The sequence below is a fragment of the Python bivittatus genome, unplaced genomic scaffold (assembly GCF_059951505.1).
Source record: "Python bivittatus isolate LINGU-HERP-01145 unplaced genomic scaffold, Pbiv_v1 ctg000480_np1212, whole genome shotgun sequence".
NCBI lineage: Eukaryota > Metazoa > Chordata > Lepidosauria > Squamata > Pythonidae > Python > Python bivittatus.
In genome coordinates this window covers 36,039,636-36,058,379 of record NW_028277075.1, presented here as the reverse complement: position 1 = coordinate 36,058,379, position 18,744 = coordinate 36,039,636, and the positions used below count along the sequence as shown (strand labels likewise).

Here is an 18,744-nt window from a genome sequence, read left to right as displayed (position 1 = left end):
CATTGGTTTGTGTCTAGCTACCCTCAATATTTCATTATATTTATATAGATAATGCATGACAGTTAAAAGTGAGGGAAGTTTGATGTTGATTTAAGGGATGTGCATTGCCTTTAAATTCCAGTATGTATATCAAAATGCACTACAAAAGGAATATATTATCTGCATTGTTGTCTGTTAAAATTATATGTACTTCAGTATGGATAATTAAATAGGTGTTAGAAGAAAAATAATTATTTTTGTGCAAAAAACTGACTAATGCAGCATGTATTTCTAGTATTTAACTGTAAATGTAAAAACTGAAGAAAAAAACGTTTAATGAAAAAGTCAAATCCTATGCATAGATGGAACATGGCTAGCCTGCAGAGGGCAGTCAAGTATTATTGTTTTGCAGTCTTAAGGTCTTTCAATGTTTCTTCTCAAAGCCACATTCCATTCCTCCTAAAAACAGTCAACTGCATTAATAAAGAAAACGTAGGCCAAAAGTCTTTGTACTTTATTTATTTGTCTTCAGGTATAGGTAGCCAAACCTTTCTAGGGGACAGTGGACTTATATGTTCTGTATTGTTTGTCTTTTACTTCTGTTAATCAGATGGCACCTACAAAATTTATATAAATAAAATCACAACTTTCCCTCCATCCTGGATATACTCTCTAAATTTGGTCCAGAGTTTTTGGTTTCTTCTTGAAGAAATGTTGGGGATGCATATGAGTTGATAGGGGGAGGAATCGTTTACCCTTCTTGGTTCTGTCAGTAGATGTATTGGCATTTGATTTCACCCATTGCTAATGAATTGTTTGCTATCTCAGAATGTGAAATTTTAAGTCATCTTTTAAAATGTCATATAAGAGCTGAAACTGGTGAGGTAGAAACCAGCAGTTATCAGGCTAGATAGGATTGTTATATAAACGTTGAGCAAATATCTCCCACTGTCCAGGGCAGGAAGAAAGCAGTCAAATTGCCATTTATCTGTAAACAGTATTTCAGCTTTAGAACAGAGTTATATACAGTGGTACCTCGGTTCACGAACGCTTCTGTTCACGAACAGTTCGGTTCATGAACAGCTCCATTTGCAAAATTTTGCCTCCGTTCGCGAACGCCAGATCAGGTTATGAACAGGATCCACGGCCATTTTCCCTCCGGTGACATGTGGTCGTGGCTTCCTGTAGGGAGGGGGACTCTCCCTCCAAGCAATATCTGCCTCCCCACCCGCCTTCCTGTCCTCCACGCCAGAAGTCGCGTCGAGCAAGGTTAGCGTTCTCTCTCTTTGTGCTGTACTTTGTGTCATATTTTTGCGGTTTAAAAAAACAACATATGGTTCAGAACGGATTAACCGTATTTACATTGAACCTTATGGGAAAATTTGATTCGGTTCGCGACCAATTTGGTTCGTGACCAGAGTCACGGAACGAATTAAGTTCGTGAACCAAGGTACCACTGTATAAGGCAGGATTTTGGTGCGTTGCAGTAGGTTGATTTTTTTTTCTGTACACATGTCTTCTAACTTGTCTGCAGTGAAACACCTATCTAACCATGTTGTGTTTTATAAACCTTCTGATGTGAGGAACTTTCTGAATATGAGATTGAGTGTCTGGAGAATTGAGATTTATAGCCATGTCTTGTGTAAAACCTGACACTTACAAGTCTCCATGAATTTGTATAAATGTAAAATCTATGCCAAAATCCTACATTATGGCAACTAGATTTATGAATTGTGTAAACTGTTTAGAGTTTCTAAAGTTAATTGCAGTAAAAAAATTATTAACAGTCAATGATCGTGATAAAACAGAATCATAAAGTGATCATACCAATTATTTCCCATTAACAATCATAAAGTGATCATACCCATTATTTCCCTATAACAATATAGCCTTATATGGAGTGGTTGAAGCTTCCAAAGGATTTGTTTTGGAACAAATCACAACAGATCACAGCCACATGTATATAACACATTGCAGCAGTCCAAATGGGAGACAGCCAAAGGATGAGTAATTGTTGGAAGACTATCTGTCCAGTAAATTCATATTTATTAGATCAGTCTAAGCTATAAAAGATACTTTGAGCCAGGTGTGATCCTAGGATAGTCTCAGACAATATTCCTGATTCTGAGAGTAGGGCCAATGGTAGAGTTGGCAACGTGGGTGCCTTTCAAATATTTTGAATTTCAACTTCCATAAGCCCCAGCCAGTTGTCAGAACATTGGAGGAGTACATGCGAAAGGTATCAGCCCACATATTTTGATTTAGGTGGAAATGAAGCCTTTTCTAAAATTGGCTGAAAGTCACTTGCTTAGACCAATGAATTCTCTACACTATTTATATTCGGTCTGCATTTAGCATCCCCATTATTGCCATCTTTTCTTTATTTGGTGTCAGTCTCCCTTGTTTTTTGTTCCTTTTTTATTATGATGTTATAAATCTTAGTACATTGCATTGTTTCCATACATTGATGTTTGTATAATAGTCTGGTTTCTCTTTAGACCGTATACATTTTTTATCTTGTTTCTGTTACCCTGCCCTTGTACTGGTTCAGTCTATAAATTGCCTCAACTATCTAGAGCATGTTGGCTGGGGAATTTTGGGAGTTGAAGTCCACGCATCTTAAAGTTGCTGAAGTTAGGGAATACTGATCTAGAGGGAAGAGGTGAATGCATGTTAGTGATACTTCAGTCAACATCCCTAAGATGAACAGGAATGTTGAAGAGCGTGAAGCATATGGTATCCTGTAGCATGCCAGAGGGGGAAATGATAATTCCAAAGCAACATTTTCTGGAACTGTCCAAATCTGTAGGAGTGAGATTTCTGCACTGTAGCATGCGCTTAGAAGTATATTGTGGTCAGTTATATTGAAAACTGCTGAGGTGTTCGAAAGAACCAGTAGACTCATTCCTGCCTTTCCTGTCATAAGATTTCCTATTAAGAAAATATAGTAATAATGTCCTACTGTAGTAGAGGATGAAGGCATTCAGATTTCATATCAATTTGATTGGATCTAGGACTTTTTTTTTACAATTTTGTGTTTATTATCCTGAATTTAAGAGGAATAAAGTGAAATCCTCTTCTGGTTCAATTCTTACGAACTATTCATATGAATATTAGTCCATTTATTATGAAAAGGAAATTAGCTTTAGAATCTTTGTCCTAATAAAAAACAATGGATAATAAACAAATAATACAATTTAAAAAAAAATCTCTACTTACTAAATTCTTCTCCATTAATCCAGTGTGTATTTTGGTTCTGGATGTATCTAGTGGGGGTGGGGGATTTGATATTGCAAGAGGTCATGTTATTTGCTTTCTCAAAAGAGTACAATTAAAATATTTGCAAACCGGAACTGTGCTGTCTTTTCATATTACTCATTTATTAAACTACTAATATACAGCTTTTCATTTAACAACCATTCATAGCCGTTGAAAGGTAGATAGAAACTGTTTAGTTAAACAGATACCTGAATTCCTGGCTTAAGTTTTAGATACATTGTCTTTAGTTGTATACGTATTGTCTTTCAGTCAGCATGTTTCTGTTCTAGTTTTATCTTACCTCTCTGATTATCTAAGTCCTTTGAATGAATGAACATCTGAAAAAACTTATGTGAATCTGGTATTTTCCTTCGATCATCCTCAGAGCTCTGTTGGCAGGAGGTGGTTTTTCTACATGGACCTATCGGCAAGGATATGATGTCAGTATTCCAGTTTACAGTCCACTATCTGCAGAAGTACAACTACCAAATAAAGGACAAGGGTAAGCTGAGATGGTACAATTAATTGTGCTTTTGCTAAGAAATTCAACCAGCCAGAGCAGAAATGGGCAGAATTGGGTAAAATTCTGTTAATATCGGTGTTCCTTCAGTCGTTCAGAACAGTAGAACTGAAATATTCAATAGACTCGATAGACTCTTCTCAAATATTATGTCAGAATGACTGACTGTGTAAACTCTGGATCCTCTCCCCCCTTTGTTTTGAAAATGAGAACAACATTTGTCCTTCATTCATTTTCCATGATTTCTCCAGGATAATATATAAATGTTTGACTGGATCATCAGCGAATTCCTATTGCAATTCATCTGACCCTGGAGATTTCACCTCATTCAAAGTAAATATGTATTTCTTGAATGTGTTTCTATCAGTCTCATGCTTTAGTTCTGTTCCTTCATAATTACCCAGTAGAGCACATACCCTGTTGTTGGAGAAAACTGAGCCAAAGTAGGAATTGAATAACTCTGCCTTTTTTCCCATTAACATTTTGCTGACTCCATTGAGCAGGCAGTATCCAGATACTTTTCACTTTGTTTTGTTTTGAAAACTGAGGAAGCCCTTATTTTTAACATCCTTCGCCAAGCCTTGGATCATTCTGAACATTAACATTTCTGACTATCTTTTCAATTCCAAACTCTCTGTGTTTTTTCCCTTGGAGAACTGTTCTTTCTACTTCCTGGCTGTGTCTTTTTATGTTTTTAGATCTTCATTACGGTACTGGGGTATCCTCACTGATTTGTTTTGGTGTTTTCTGTCCCCCATCAATGGAATTGTTATAACTACATTTTAATGTCTTCTTTTTAAGAACTCCTTTCCTCATTAGCTCCGCATTTCTTTTCTTTTTGCAAGATTAAATGTCTAGAAAAAATGTATCAAAACAGACAGGCAAAAAGAAAACATGTTAACTTCTGCTTCTATCTAATCCTACTTACCATTGCTTATTAAAATCCATTTTTAAAGTTTATTATATGTGTTTGACTATACATGACTTTCCTTTCCTTTAAAATCAAGAACTCCAGTATTACATGATCACTTTTCCATAATGTTCCTGTTACTTTCACTTCATTGACTAAGACTTTCCTATAGGTTTGTATCCCAGAGAGCTCATTTTCTCATTTATTCTTCCATTCTTTGTAGAATAAATTGTCAGTAAGACAACTCAGGAATTGAAAGGACCATACTTGGGAGCTTGTCTTCCAATACATTTTAAGATCCTAAAGTTCCCCTCACTACTATTTCATGTATTTTTGAAACATCTGCCATTTGCTTTTAAAAAACATAATCTGCATCTTCCTTGGTTAGTAGATGATAAAAGATACCATAAATAGTCTTGCTTTTGTTTGTTTATTCACTTATTTTATGACCTGCTTGCATTATTAGGTTTTAGTCATTAGAAGGTATACTTCAGGACCAGAAAGTTCTTCCTCAAATTCTAGAACTGTTAGGAGTGTTTCCTGCTCACCTTTGTATCACTTTCAGTTCTTCTCCATTGCCCCTTACATTTATATCCAAACTCCTCCTCTTTACCAAGCTCTCATCGGTCATCCCAAATTCTCTATTAATCTTCTTTGTCTTTACAAATTTAGCAAAAAGCTGGTTATAATATCTTTTAAATAACTTCCATTTTCATATAAAGCAGAATAGAATTCTGTAAAATTAAATGTGTTATTCATATTTATATTTTTGAGCTGCATTTATAATATCTTTGATTTTGTAAGACATTTTAAGAAACTTTTAAGAAAAGTTTTAACAATCAAAATATTCAAAAGTCTAGTTTAAGATTAATATCTGTTTTTATATTGATGTTTTAAAAACATTTATTTTACCTACTTTGCAGTTTGTTTGCCTTCGAGTTACTGATGACTCCTGGTAACTGCCTGTACAAGTCCCTGCAGTTTTGGCAAGGTTGTTCAGAAGTGTTTTGCCATTGCCTTCTTCCTAGGACTGAGAGAGAGTGACTGGCCCAAGGTCATCCAGCTGGCTTCGTGCCTAAGGCAGGACTAGAACTCACAGTCTCCTGGTTTCTAGTCTGATGCCTTAATCATTACACCAAACTGGCTCTCACAGTTTATTTATTTTACCTATTTATTATTTCAATTTATATGGCCACCCATCTCAAATTTATGACTCTGGGCAGCTTACAACAGTTAAAAGCGCCATAAAACATAATAAAAAGAACACAAACATAATCAGCAGCCAAGGTAAAAACAGAACAACCAACAGCAGATGAACGTAACCATACCCTGACTCTGCCACCCATCCAGATCCCCAAGCCAGAAGGGTTGGGGTTGATCTAATGTCTGGGGAGATGATGTTCCAAAGGGCAGGGGCCACAACAGAAGTTTTACTGAAGTTTACATCAGAATTGTTGAGGTGTAATAATTTTTACGTTTTACATAAGGCATTTTTATTTTCATACTGCCCTGCACAGTTTACTTCTGTTTGTGGTTAATTCAGTTATTCTTCACATTGCTGCACTAACTTCCACGGCTATCAGCTTTTGATGTAGCCCTATGAATGAGGCATAACAAATAACAAGCAGTGAGCAAGGTATTATAGATGAAGAGTGTTGTCTGCTGGCTTATATTTCTATTTGCTTTAAGTGTAAAGATTCAGTATAGGTTTCAGTATTCTTCAGTGGGATTTTTTTTACCTGAAAACTGGGTTATGAAAGAAAGAATATCTGACTTCCCTTCTGCTTGGAGTTGTATATTCTCAGTGGTTCAACTTTTTATTGGAAACTGAGCTTTATCTCTTACTCATAGCAGGTCTGATAGATTATTTTTAAAGAGTGATTTCAATCATATGCCTCTTAGTTCACACTACTGGCATTGCTAGCATTTCACTATGGGTTTGTTGCTTCATGTTTTAACTATTATTTGTTTTGGAAATTTATGAGTTCAGTTTTGTTTTTATTACAAATCTGTGACTTTATACTTAAAAGTGTGGAGTTCCAGTAATAGCTAAACTAATTTAATGATATATCTGACATCAGTCTGAGTAATAAGGCAATGGCATTTAATAATACAATAAAAATATTTGCCTGCAGGTGACTTATAAAGTGTAAGTAACAGACAGCTATTAAAAAAAGATAATAGAATAGGAAAGACTTGATATCTTGCCCTGTTGTCATAGACAATGCACTTTTAGATGGAAAACTGATCTGGCTTAGATTAAACCAGTTTCATATTGCCTGGAGGCAAGAATAGCTATCTTTTCTAGATTGACCTGTCATTTTTTGAGAATATAAAGCAGATATCTACTAATATGTTGGTATGTTTATGAAATTTATAAACCACTTCAATCTGAGCTAGTTTCTCCAGATGAATCAAGATATATACCATCAGGATAGTATGATCCCCAAATTGGCAACAAGCTAAACCCCATTATAAGACAAACATGTGACTACTGATAACACTGTCATGTAGCAGTGTTCTGTAAATTAAATTACATTGCTTCTAAAGCTATGGGTTCCCATCTGAAAGTTGGAACTAATTTTAACTGTATTTGTAACTTTCTGTTACTGTTATTGGTTGAGTATTAGTAACTCTCTGCATGTCTGAATTGGTATGTATTCAAGGGATTTTAGTTGTGATGACAAGTTTTTAAATAAATTATGTTTGTAGGCCTTGTTCATCACCTAGATATTAAAAAATGATTTTTTTGATTTTTTAAAAAATGATTTACCTGATTAAAAGTTAGTTCTTAGATTTTTGGAATGGAAGGAATGCTAGTATTGCTGAACAAAACTGGGATAGTTCAGCTATAACCAAAAAGACAATTTCTGTTTTCTATTGCTCATAGAATGTTTACAAGCTGGCATCTATTGCTCATATAATATTTACAAGCTGGTATCTAACCAAATGAAAAAATAATGTAAGAGTTAAGAGAAAGTGTTTTTCAGTATGATGCTGAGGCTAAGTTTAAAATGCATATTATGTTATTGCTTTCAAAACTTCTTTTAAGTATAAACTTTATGTATTGGAGAATGTTTTATTTATTTGAAAACAGCTTGCTTTCAAATAATGGTGCAGCCTTAGATTGTATTTCAGTGCATCCTTGAAAATAAGTTTAATTGAATTCATTGAGAATGACATCAGCAAATTCAGAGGGTTAGGTGGTTTGCCTGCAGTCCCGCCATACTTATTCATGATTCATTGATCTTAATGGCTCACATTGTGTTCAGTGCATTGATCAGAAGTATGTATTTTTTTTACAGTGCTGTCTACTGCTTTTTGCTTATTCAACTTGTTTAATAATGTCTTCACAATTGGGTTTATATATGATTTTTTTCAACTCTCATATTGTTCGTAGTGCACCAAAAACCAAACAAGGAGGACAAATATTTAAGACTATGTTTGTATAGCCACTATGCCCAAGTCCTGTAGCAGCATAAAGAGAAATATATTTTCAATTACCTAATGAAAACACTGCTGAACTTGTATGGTTCCCATTGTTGTGTGTTCTTCAGTCTCCGCAGATATTTCCTCCTCTCCTCTCAAATTGCTCTTCATCCTGAATACCGTTCAGAACTGGAGACTCTTCAAGCAGAGAATACAGAATCTGTGCTAATCTTGGACAAGTGTACCAACCTTTCAGAGGGAATTCCATTTATTCGTAAACGTTGCCATAAGAATCTGATCTTTGATTACCCTCAGGTCCTTCAGGTAATGCTGCATTTTGCTCCTATCATTTCTTGTTGGTTACAAGAGAGTATGATTTATTTTAAAAATATGGTGGGTTATGCAGATAAATATCTGAAGCATAAGATTTATACAGCCTTTCATTTATTATATACGATGAGTTTGGTGCACTGTTACCCTTCTAGGAATGGAAAAGTTTATTGGTGAGCAGAAGTTACTGAGCTCTAGTAAAGGATTCTGGCAAAAAATGGAATTGGCAGGATCCTTCCAACCTATACTTTGCACCACTTCTGATATTCTTCTGAGGGATTCCAGCAATCTTCCAAAGCAAAATTTTGAGAGAAAAGGAAAGATTACTGGAATCTCACCTTCTCCCAGCTTTCCCATTGTGAATGAGTCAGGAGCAGAGGGTTTTTTCCCCCCATGGCAGTTCTGGATATGACTTAAAGTAATTGGATGTTGGTGGTGTTTGTTTTGTTTTGCTTTTTGTTTTTGTGCCTTCAAGTTAGTTTTTGACCCCTGGTGACTCCTTGGGCAAGTCCCTGCAGTTTTCTTGGCAAGGTTTTTTGGAAGTGGTTTGTCATTGCCTTCTTCCTAGGGCTGAGAGAGAGTGAGTGGCCCAAGGTCACTCAGCTGGCTTTGTGCCTAAGGCAGGACTAGAACTCAGAGTCTCACGGTTTCTAGCCTGATGCCTTAACCACTACACCAAACTGGCTTAATTGATGTTTGCTATTTTCAGGCCAGGATCAATGAGAGAGGAATAATAATTTCTTACAGCACCTGGTTTCATCTCCTCCACATAGTTAAACTCTGGCCAACCAGAAGAGTCCGTAAAAGGAATTTATGAAAGTAAAGCATAACCACCAGGAATGTATCTTAATACAAGCTGCATGTAATCTGCCTACATTCAGTAATAAACATTGGGATTGACGTTCACACTGTCTTCAGAAGTCTTTCAAGCAATAAGGCGGACTTTACAGCCTGATGCTGCTTTTATCACTCTAACAAAAGCAAGAAGTTCCTGTGGATGCTGCTATCCACATCCTTAACTATAGCAGTGAGTTAGATTCTGAATTTCTACAAAGGAGAGTAAAGCTGAATATTTAAAGAGAAGTGTAAAATCAGGTTTCCTTAACATTCTGTACTAACACTTGGAATGCAGACCCTTTTTTGAATTTAAATGTTCTTTCATTTGGTCAGTTTTTTTCCCCCCATTTCTTTTATATAATTAATTTGTTTATAATTAATAGGTATAACACTTCTCTTTACAGAAGCCCATGTCTCTTTTTGGAATAATGATATAGCATGTACTTGAAGTACCTTTTGTCCATATTGAAAAATTGGCTTGTTGGTAGATAAGCATATAAATCTACATGCCACAGAACTCATTTTTTGTAGGTGAAGAATGGTATGGAAAATCATTTGAAGCATGTAAGTAGGGAAAAACGTGGGTCACTTTTAGTAGTGAACTTCAATATGTCAGACAGAAGGAATTCATTTCCTATCTCATTGGTGTCTCACTAACATCCTAATGTCTGGCTCCCATTCATTCCTGTAGGAGAAAATAAAGTTATACCATGTATAACTTGTACCATGCTGGAAACCAGTTGTGATCAAACTGCAGAAAACAAATCACTCCACTGTGTAATTTATATTTGCTTTGGAGTTTTCTTATGCATTCTTCTTGAGTTAAGCTTTTAAATGAACAGACTATTTAAACCAAACTGAAAGCTTAAAATGGAAGTTTATTTGCTGGAAAAGGTTCAATTTTGATTGGCTAATGTAATTCAGGAAGAATACTGAAATGGTGGTGGAGAACTATGCCCCCCCCCCCGAAAAACATAGATGAACAATGGAGGAAATATATTCTTAAGTTAATGTTAAATTCTTGGAGGAAATATATAAGATATATATGTTACTCAATGATAAAAATATAAACATCTGTATATGCTTGTTTGCAAAACCTAACTGGTTGTGGTTATTAAATTTTGGGTGAAAAAATGTAATTGATTAGTCAGTTAATAGGTTACTCATGTAAACTTTTTGTGATCTAATAAATCTGCATGTATCTGCATAGAGATGGAAACTTTTCCTGAAAAAAATGCTTCCTTTTTAGGTGTGGCATGCCTATGTCACATCAAGCATTATCTTAGAAGAGAGCACTATATGCAATGAAATGTGGGATATACATTTAATGAGTAAAAAATATGATAGTGATTCTGCCAGCCATAGGAGTTGCATTATTTTTTCTTAAGAAGTTTTAAAAGTGGGTTTCAGGTAAAGCAATGTTGCAGCCCTGACTCAGAAATTAGTATTTAGGTGTTTAAAAATACACATTTATAGATATGATATGAACCTTTTTAAATACAATATCTTTCATGCAGGAAACTCAGGTGTACATGTTTGCCACAAAGGTATGGGGCTTCCTTTTATTTCATGATTAGATGGGAGCATCTGAGAGCCAAATAGTGCCACTTGAAGAGACTGAAATAATTGCTTGAAAAGGATGGTTGGGATATTAGTTTAGAATTTTAAAGTTGTAATTAACATTTATCGTAATGTAATATGAAGAAAGAAAACCTTGTTTGTATTTGATGTTTGTAATCATGAAATCCAGTTTCCAAAATATAACTTTCTACAATGCAGTGAATAAGCCATGCATTAATTTTAATTTAATAAAATAATAGAAAAACAGATATGACTGTTTTGTGGCTATTTGCCCACAGGAAGCCACATTCTGTGTTGTTCTGCGGGGAGCACGTTTAGGACAAGCTGTATTGAGTGATGTTCTTCAGGCTGGTTGCATCCCTGTTGTCATAGCTGATTCTTATGTTCTTCCTTTATCTGAAGTTCTGGACTGGAAGAGGTACATTCTGTTAACATCTCTTTGTTGCTTGTTTGGGGACTGCATGACCCTGAGAAAAACATTGAAAAAAGATATTATATAGATTGAATCCATTTGTCATTCTTTTAAGATGTACAAGAATAGCCAGCTGTTCATGGATAAGAGAATGAAAAGTGGTCCAAGCATTTATCTCAGAAGAATTTCAATATATTCTTTCTTTTCCTTGGTCTGTCTTAGAGATGAAAAAATTCCCAGAAATTTTGAAATAATGGGGGGGAAAGTTGGGGGAAGTCGAAAATGAGCACCTGTCTGTCTGACATAGTGGTTGTTACAGTCCTTACACTGTATGTTGTAGATGACTCCTGTTTTTTCTTCTTGGGCTACTGTAACAACCACTGTGTAGGACAGACAGGCAGAAGGCTAGCAGAGTGCACCCATGAACACCAACTCGCAGTCAGAAGACATGATGAAAACTCCTTAATCTCACAACACATGGACAGACTTAACCATAGTTTCAACTGGGAAACTGTCAGCATCTTAGATCAAACTAAATCCAAAAATGCAAGGGAATTCCTGGAAGCTTGGTATTCAGACAAGGCAGCCATCAACAGGCACATAGAGATAAACAACATCTACACACTATTCAAAAGAGACAATAAAAACAAAAGACCAGAACATCTCCTCACCAGCAATCATCATCCAGATAAGCAGAGATTAACACCAAGATTATCACCAGACATACAATCAGCAGTAAATAATACCCTAATCAAGGAACTACCAGAGAGGGGAAAAACAAAACAACCCACTGGCAGGGCATGCCACTGTATATAAACAGAGAGCAAACACCATTCCATTCTAGCACTGAAGATGTTACCTAGCCAGGTAATGAAATGTTTGCAAGAAAACAACCAAGCTCAGAGAACCCCAAGGACTCCACTTTATCCTTCATTATATCAAGCAGGTACAGGTGAAACTCGAAAAATTAGAATATCGTGCAAATGTTCATTTATGTCAGTAAGGCAACTCAAAAGGTGAAACCAATATATGAGATAGATGCATTACATGCAAAGCGAGATATGTCAAGCCTTACTTTGGTTTAATTGTGATGATTATGGCGTACAGCTTATGAAAACCCCAAATTCACAATCTCAGAAAATTAGAATATTACATGACATCAATAACACAAGGATTGGAAATAGAACAATATCAGACCTCTGCAAAGTATAAGCATGCATATGTACTCAGTACTTGGTTTGGGCCCTTTTTGCAGCAATGACTGCCGCAATGCAGCATGGCATGGATGCTATCAGCCTGTGGCACTGCTGAGGTGTTATGGAAGACCAGAATGCTTCAATAGCGGCCTTCAGCTCCGCTGCATTGTTTGGTCTCATGTCCCTCATCTTTCTCTTGGCAATGCCCCATAGATTCTCTATGGGGTTCAGGTCAGGCGAGTTTGCTGGCCAATCAAGCACAGTAATCCGATGGTCATTGAACCAGGTTTTGGTACTTTTGGCAGTGTGGGCAGATGCCAAGTCCTGCTGGAAAATGAAGTCAGCATCCCCATAAAGCTCGTCTGCGGAAGAAAGCATGAAGTGCTCCAAAATCTCCTGGTAGACGGCTGCGTTGACCCTGGACTTAATGAAGCACAGTGGACCAACACCAGCAGATGACATGGCTCCCCAAATCAGCACAGACTGTGGAAGCTTCAGACTGGACTTCAAGCATCGTGCATTGTGTGCCTCTCCATTCTTCCTCCAGACTCTGGGTCCTTGGTTCCCAAATGAGATGCAAAAGTTGCTCTCATCAGAAAAGAGGACTTTGGACCACTGGGCAACAGACCAGTTCTTTTTTTCTGTAGCCCAGGTAAGTCGCTTCTGATGTTTGTTGTTCAGGGGCGGCTTGACAAGAGGAATACGACATTTGAAGCCCATGTCCAGGATCCGTCTGTGTGTGGTGGCTCTTGATGTACTAACTCCAGCCTCAGTCCACTCCTTGTGAAAGTCCCCAACACTTTTGAATAGCCTTTTCCTGACAATCCTCTCCAGGCTGCGGTCATCCCTGCTGCTTGTGCATCTTTTTCTACCACACTTTCCCCTTCCACATAGCCTTCTATTGATGTGCTTTGATACAGCACTTTGGGAACATCCAACTTCTTTTGCAATTACCTTTTGGGGCTTTCCCTACTTATGGAGGGTGTCAGTGATGGTTTTCTGTGCAACTGTCAGGTCAGCAGTCTTTACCATGCTTGTGATTCCTACTGAACCAGCCTGAGAGACTATTTAAAGGCTCAGGAACCCTTTGCAGGTGTTATGGATTCATTAGCTGATTAGAGTGGGACACTTTGAGCCTAGAATATTGAACCTTTTCACACTATTCTAATTTTCTGAGATTGTGAATTTGGGGTTTTCATAAGCTGTACGCCATAATCATCACAATTATACCAAAGTAAGGCTTGACATATCTCGCTTTGCATGTAATGCGTCTATCTCATATATTGGTTTCACCTTTTGAGTTGTCTTACTGACATAAATGAACATTTGCACGATATTCTAATTTTTCGAGTTTCACCTGTACAAGCAACACTAGGGATGTGCATGAAATAGAAAATGTTTTGAACTCAGAACAAATATATTCTGTTCCAGAAGTTCTGCCAGACTTCTGGAACAGCTGTGGTTCAGCAGAAACAAAACTCAAACTATGGGGTTTTAGCCTGTATGAAACTTATAAGGAGGACAGGTGCCAGCCTTGCTCTGCTCACTTCATAAAATCATTTTTAGAGATGGTACATAACATCCCTCTCTTACCTCCTTCTCTCAGCAGCTCCCGGTGTGGCATATCCCATTGTGTTCCTGCTCTTCCCAGTGATCTCGTGTTCCTTTCTCACCTTAACTGCTGTTGCCACTGTTATCCTTAGCTTTCACCTGCTCCGACCCCCTCCCCAAAACACTTCTACCCAGAATAACCATGGTTGTGCTTGTATCTAGAAAAAAATAGTCTAGCTTTGTTCCATATTCAGACTAAACATGCATGTTTTAGCTCAAACACAAACCACCTGAAATAGCTGTTCCATGCACAGAACTGTTGCGCATCCCTAGAAAACACTAATGTTGAGGAAAACCTGACAAAAATAGAAGGAACACAAGGCTCAGAATGTATGCTTTGCCATATTAAATATTGTCAAATCAGTCTCATTTTCTAAATGTGAAGTACTGTCACCACAAGTATTATTATCCTATTTTATGTACTTTTGAAAAGTGGTTTGTCTCTATTGAGGCAAGTTTCTCTATCACATGTTATTGATATCCTACATTTTCAAACATAGACAAAATTCTGTCATATTTTAACGATTTTATATATTACTTAAAAATAAAGTACTAGGAAATATGTCATCTTTAAAAAAAAATCTCAAGTTTTTTTTAAAGAAAATACTTTTTTAAAAATCTCATTCCCCCATTTTTAATTTTTTTTTTCCCCTAGGCCTTCAGATCTCTAGTTTTATCAACTTGGCTGTATAATGTATTTCCTCATTTCTGTTAGTTAATTAACTAGGTGGATCTTCTGTTGGATCTTGAATTTGCCCCCATCAGTGCAAACATTCCTGTGGGAGAGATTGATTCAGGACATTTCAATAAATGGAAAGGAGGTAGATTTTATCAATTCCCCCCTCCTCCTCTTTGCACTTTTCAAAGTTGAATTTCAAGGCTCCTTTCGTTCTGCCAGCTGCAGATCTCTACTGAATCATGCTATAAATCATTGTTTCTCAAGCTTGGCAACTTTAGGATGGGTGGATTTCAGTTCCCAGAATTCCCCAGCCAGCATGCTGGCTGGGGAATTCTGGAAGTTGAAGTTCACCCATCTTAGTTGCCAAGCTTGAGAAACACTGCTGCAAATGGAAGGCACCCTTTCATTCAGGAGAGTCAATGTCTGGATCTAGACGATTCTTTAATTTCTCTGAAATTAATAATAGTGGGGAGTGGCGTACTTTTCCAAAATATTTCCTCTTTTTTCTTTTCCTGTTTCTGCATTTAGAGCTTCTGTGGTGATACCTGAGGAGAAGATGCCTGAGCTGTACAACATTCTACAGAGCATACCCCAGCGGCAGATTGAAGAAATGCAGAGACAGGTAGAATTGATAATCCATTAATACGCAGAAATAGAAGATAAACCAATATTGTTTTGCTGTGAGCCAAAGCATGTGTATATATGTCGGGTAACTTTATATGGGGTAAATGTCATGTTTTGCATGTTTCTAAATGTTAGCATTTGATTTGTTCAAATTGTTATAGTATCATACTGTTTTTAATTTGACTGTTGTTTAGCTTGATGATGATGATGATTTTTAATGGACTTTGTTTCTTTGTTTTTGTATTTATGTGTTTTAAAGTATAGTGGCAGGACCTGACTTACTTGTTTGGACTGCGAGCAAAGCAGGTTTGGGATCCAGTTAGTGCTCTGGTCAGAGACCTCTAGGAAATATCAGGGCTGTAGGCTAGATGGAGAATGTGAAACAAACATCCAGAAAGAAAGCAACAGGGGTTCTTTTCCATATTGTTGCCAAGAAAACTACATGGATATGCTCATAAAGCCACTAGGAGATGAACTTGACTTGGAGACCTTGGCCATGTTATTTAACTCCCCTCTCCCCCTGTAAATTATTATTATATTTTTATCCTGCCTTTGAAAATTATATATACTGTATGTATATGTATAAATATAAATATAAATAAATAAAAACTCAGGGCGGTGAATATACCTAATACTCCTGCCTCCTATTTTCCCCACAACAACAGGTAGTTGTTTCCCTGTGAGGTAGGCTGGGCTGAGAGAGAGTGACTGGCTCAAAGTCACCCAGCCGGCTTTCATGCTGAAGGGAGGCCCAGAACTCCCAGTCTCCTGTTTTCTAGGCCAGCACCTTCACCACTATACCAAACTGGCTCTCCATAACTCAATAACTCTGGGCTCCTCTGGGAAGAAAGACAGCACAGAAACTAAATAAATGTTGACCTGTGTATTACATAATTTGAATTTTGTCATGCTGAAGATTATTTTACGTACTTTAGTTGTAGATTATGTAAATCAAACTCTGGCTTTGTGAGCATAGTAAATGAATGAATGAAGGATTAAATAAATTGATGACATGCCGTTTATAACACTTCACAGATGCTTTTAAGAAGGTGGCAGACACCTGATCAATATTGTACATTACAAAATGAAAGCCACACTTTTTAAAAGAACATTATTAAGTTTTAAAAAGCAAAAGGATAAAAGCAAACAAGAACTAATAGTCAAGAAGGGTAGAAATTATTAGTTCTTGTTTGCTTTTATCCTTTTGCTTTTTAAAACTTAATGAAGCCACACTTTCAAAGTATGCAGTGCAAATTCTGGGAGCAGTGAGGTACCTGCTTCTCTGTTTATCTTAGATATTTACACAGACATGGTCATATAACAATTATTATTGTCTGTGCCAAGTGTTTAATGATAAAATAGGAAGACAACTCTAAGAGTGAGGTTATCTAAATATGTAGATAAAAGGAAAGTTGGATAAATAAATGATAAACGCATGTGATTCAGGAGAACTGACATTCAGAGTTCAGAGATAAAGTCTGTTAGAACTTTAAACAAAGGTTTGTTTCTTTTTAGAATGATAATCCAACATCAATTTAAAAATGTGAACCTTCTGTTTTGGAGCACAGATCAGTTGAATGTTCAAGATTTCTTTGGAAAAACAAAGCCTGTAACTTGTTTTAAAGAACTTTAATGAGGAATCAGTCTATCAGCCCTATCCATTATAAAAATAAATGTGTCTAGGGAATGTAATCAAGGTTACAAGGATGATATTGAAATATATGAAATCAAGCATAAATATCAGGAAAACTCATACTGTAATATGAAGGCCAAATTTTGAGGGGGTAGTAATTTTCCTATTCAAGTCACTTGACATGAGACAGTCCTGGAAACTAATGTGGACTTGGATTATTTATGAGGTAATTAGATTACTTAAGTGTGTGAGAGAGATCCCACTGAGATTTTTCTTTTGCTGTAAGGTTTTGCCAATATGACAAATAGCCAGAAGAGGTCTCTGCTCCCTTGATTCATTCTGATTTTCATAGCCTTTTGCTAGACTCTCTATTTGGAGATAGACGAGGTTAGTTCAACAGTACAGTTATGCTAGAAATGGTTAACTTCTGAGTACGACTGAGAATAGGGGGTTGTCTTTACTGCAAGTGTATTAATGAGGAATTCCTTCCGGGGGATGTGGAGGTTGAGACAGCCAGGGTTTACGTGAACTTTTGAGTCTTAAATTTTATTATATTTACCCTCTTTTGGAGCATAATCTCTAAAGCAAATTATTTATGAAACTTTATCTTTGGTTGCTCAGAGGGAGGACAGAGTAAAAGAAATAGAAAGCCTTGTAAATTATCTGAAACCCCTGGAAATAAACCTAATTAAGGTACTGTATTGGTGTCCTGAATGTTATTCCAAAATGTGTGGGCTTTAACACTCCATTTGAAGATTACAATTGAATATAAAGAAATTGGAAGGTTGTGAAATTTGCTATCTAAACTAGACCATGTTTGAGAGAGAGAACTTGCTCTTAAAGTAATAGTCCCCTTTTTGTAGAGCTTCTATAAGCTCTTACTGAAAGCTGTTTACAAACTGAGCTGATGAAGGAAAGGCTCAGGTACTAAAACAATGGTCCTCACTAGAGATGGCTATAAACAAAAGGGGTTATGCCCAGTAACTGAAGATGCTGATGTGTACATTAAATCTCAAAAACGGTCAAGTGTTGTGTATTAATGTGATCAGGTATCCATAGCATTCTATTTTTTCTTATAACAGTATCACATGTTATACATGCTCATCATTTTCTTTCTGTTAAGCAATATTATGCAAAGCATAGATAACGAGTAAGAAATTGTAAACTGAAGATACTAAAGCATGAAGGAAATATAGCTAAATAATAGTTTACACTTACACCATTCTCTATATCTATATCTTTCTGTCTTTCCAAACCGTCTATGCTTGTGCCATATCCTTCATATGTTGTCTGCATATCCCTGTTTGAGCACATCTAGGCATTTTAATTCTGTATTTGTAGATGCCACTATGGTCTGAATTATAATCTGAAACCAGCTAGTGTAATGCACAGAACTGTAAATACATATCCTTAAATTTGTAATTATGTTTATAGATACTTCCCTTCCCTGTTTCTTTTCTTTTAGTCTATTGAGGATGCAACATCTGGCAAAAATGTAGGAATGAAATTAGAACCACATCTGTCAGTGTTCTGAAATCACAGAATTGTAAAATTGGAAGGGCTCCAATGGTTCATCTAATCAACCCCCACCCTGTCAATTCCAGCTTAGGCTATTCCAGACCTATGTGAGTCTGTTTTTTGTGTACCCTTTATAACAATGAGATTCCACACCTTCCACATGTAATTTATTCTTCTGCTGAACTATTCCTTCACTTAGAAACTTTTGCTCAAATTTACTAGGATTT

At 36.5% G+C, this 18,744-nt stretch overlaps 1 protein-coding gene across 2 annotated transcripts in view; it reads left to right on the top strand.

The window, feature by feature from the left end:
• Positions 1–18,744, top strand: part of EXT2 (exostosin glycosyltransferase 2) — a 95,442-nt gene that overhangs the window by 7,627 nt on the left and 69,071 nt on the right. For both annotated transcript variants that reach the window (XM_088145756.1, XM_088145755.1), the window contains 4 exons: positions 3,623–3,739; positions 8,225–8,420; positions 11,123–11,262; positions 15,271–15,364. In XM_088145756.1, the coding sequence (XP_088001882.1) occupies positions 3,623–3,739; positions 8,225–8,420; positions 11,123–11,262; positions 15,271–15,364 (547 nt within the window). The remainder of the gene's footprint in view (positions 1–3,622; positions 3,740–8,224; positions 8,421–11,122; positions 11,263–15,270; positions 15,365–18,744) is intronic.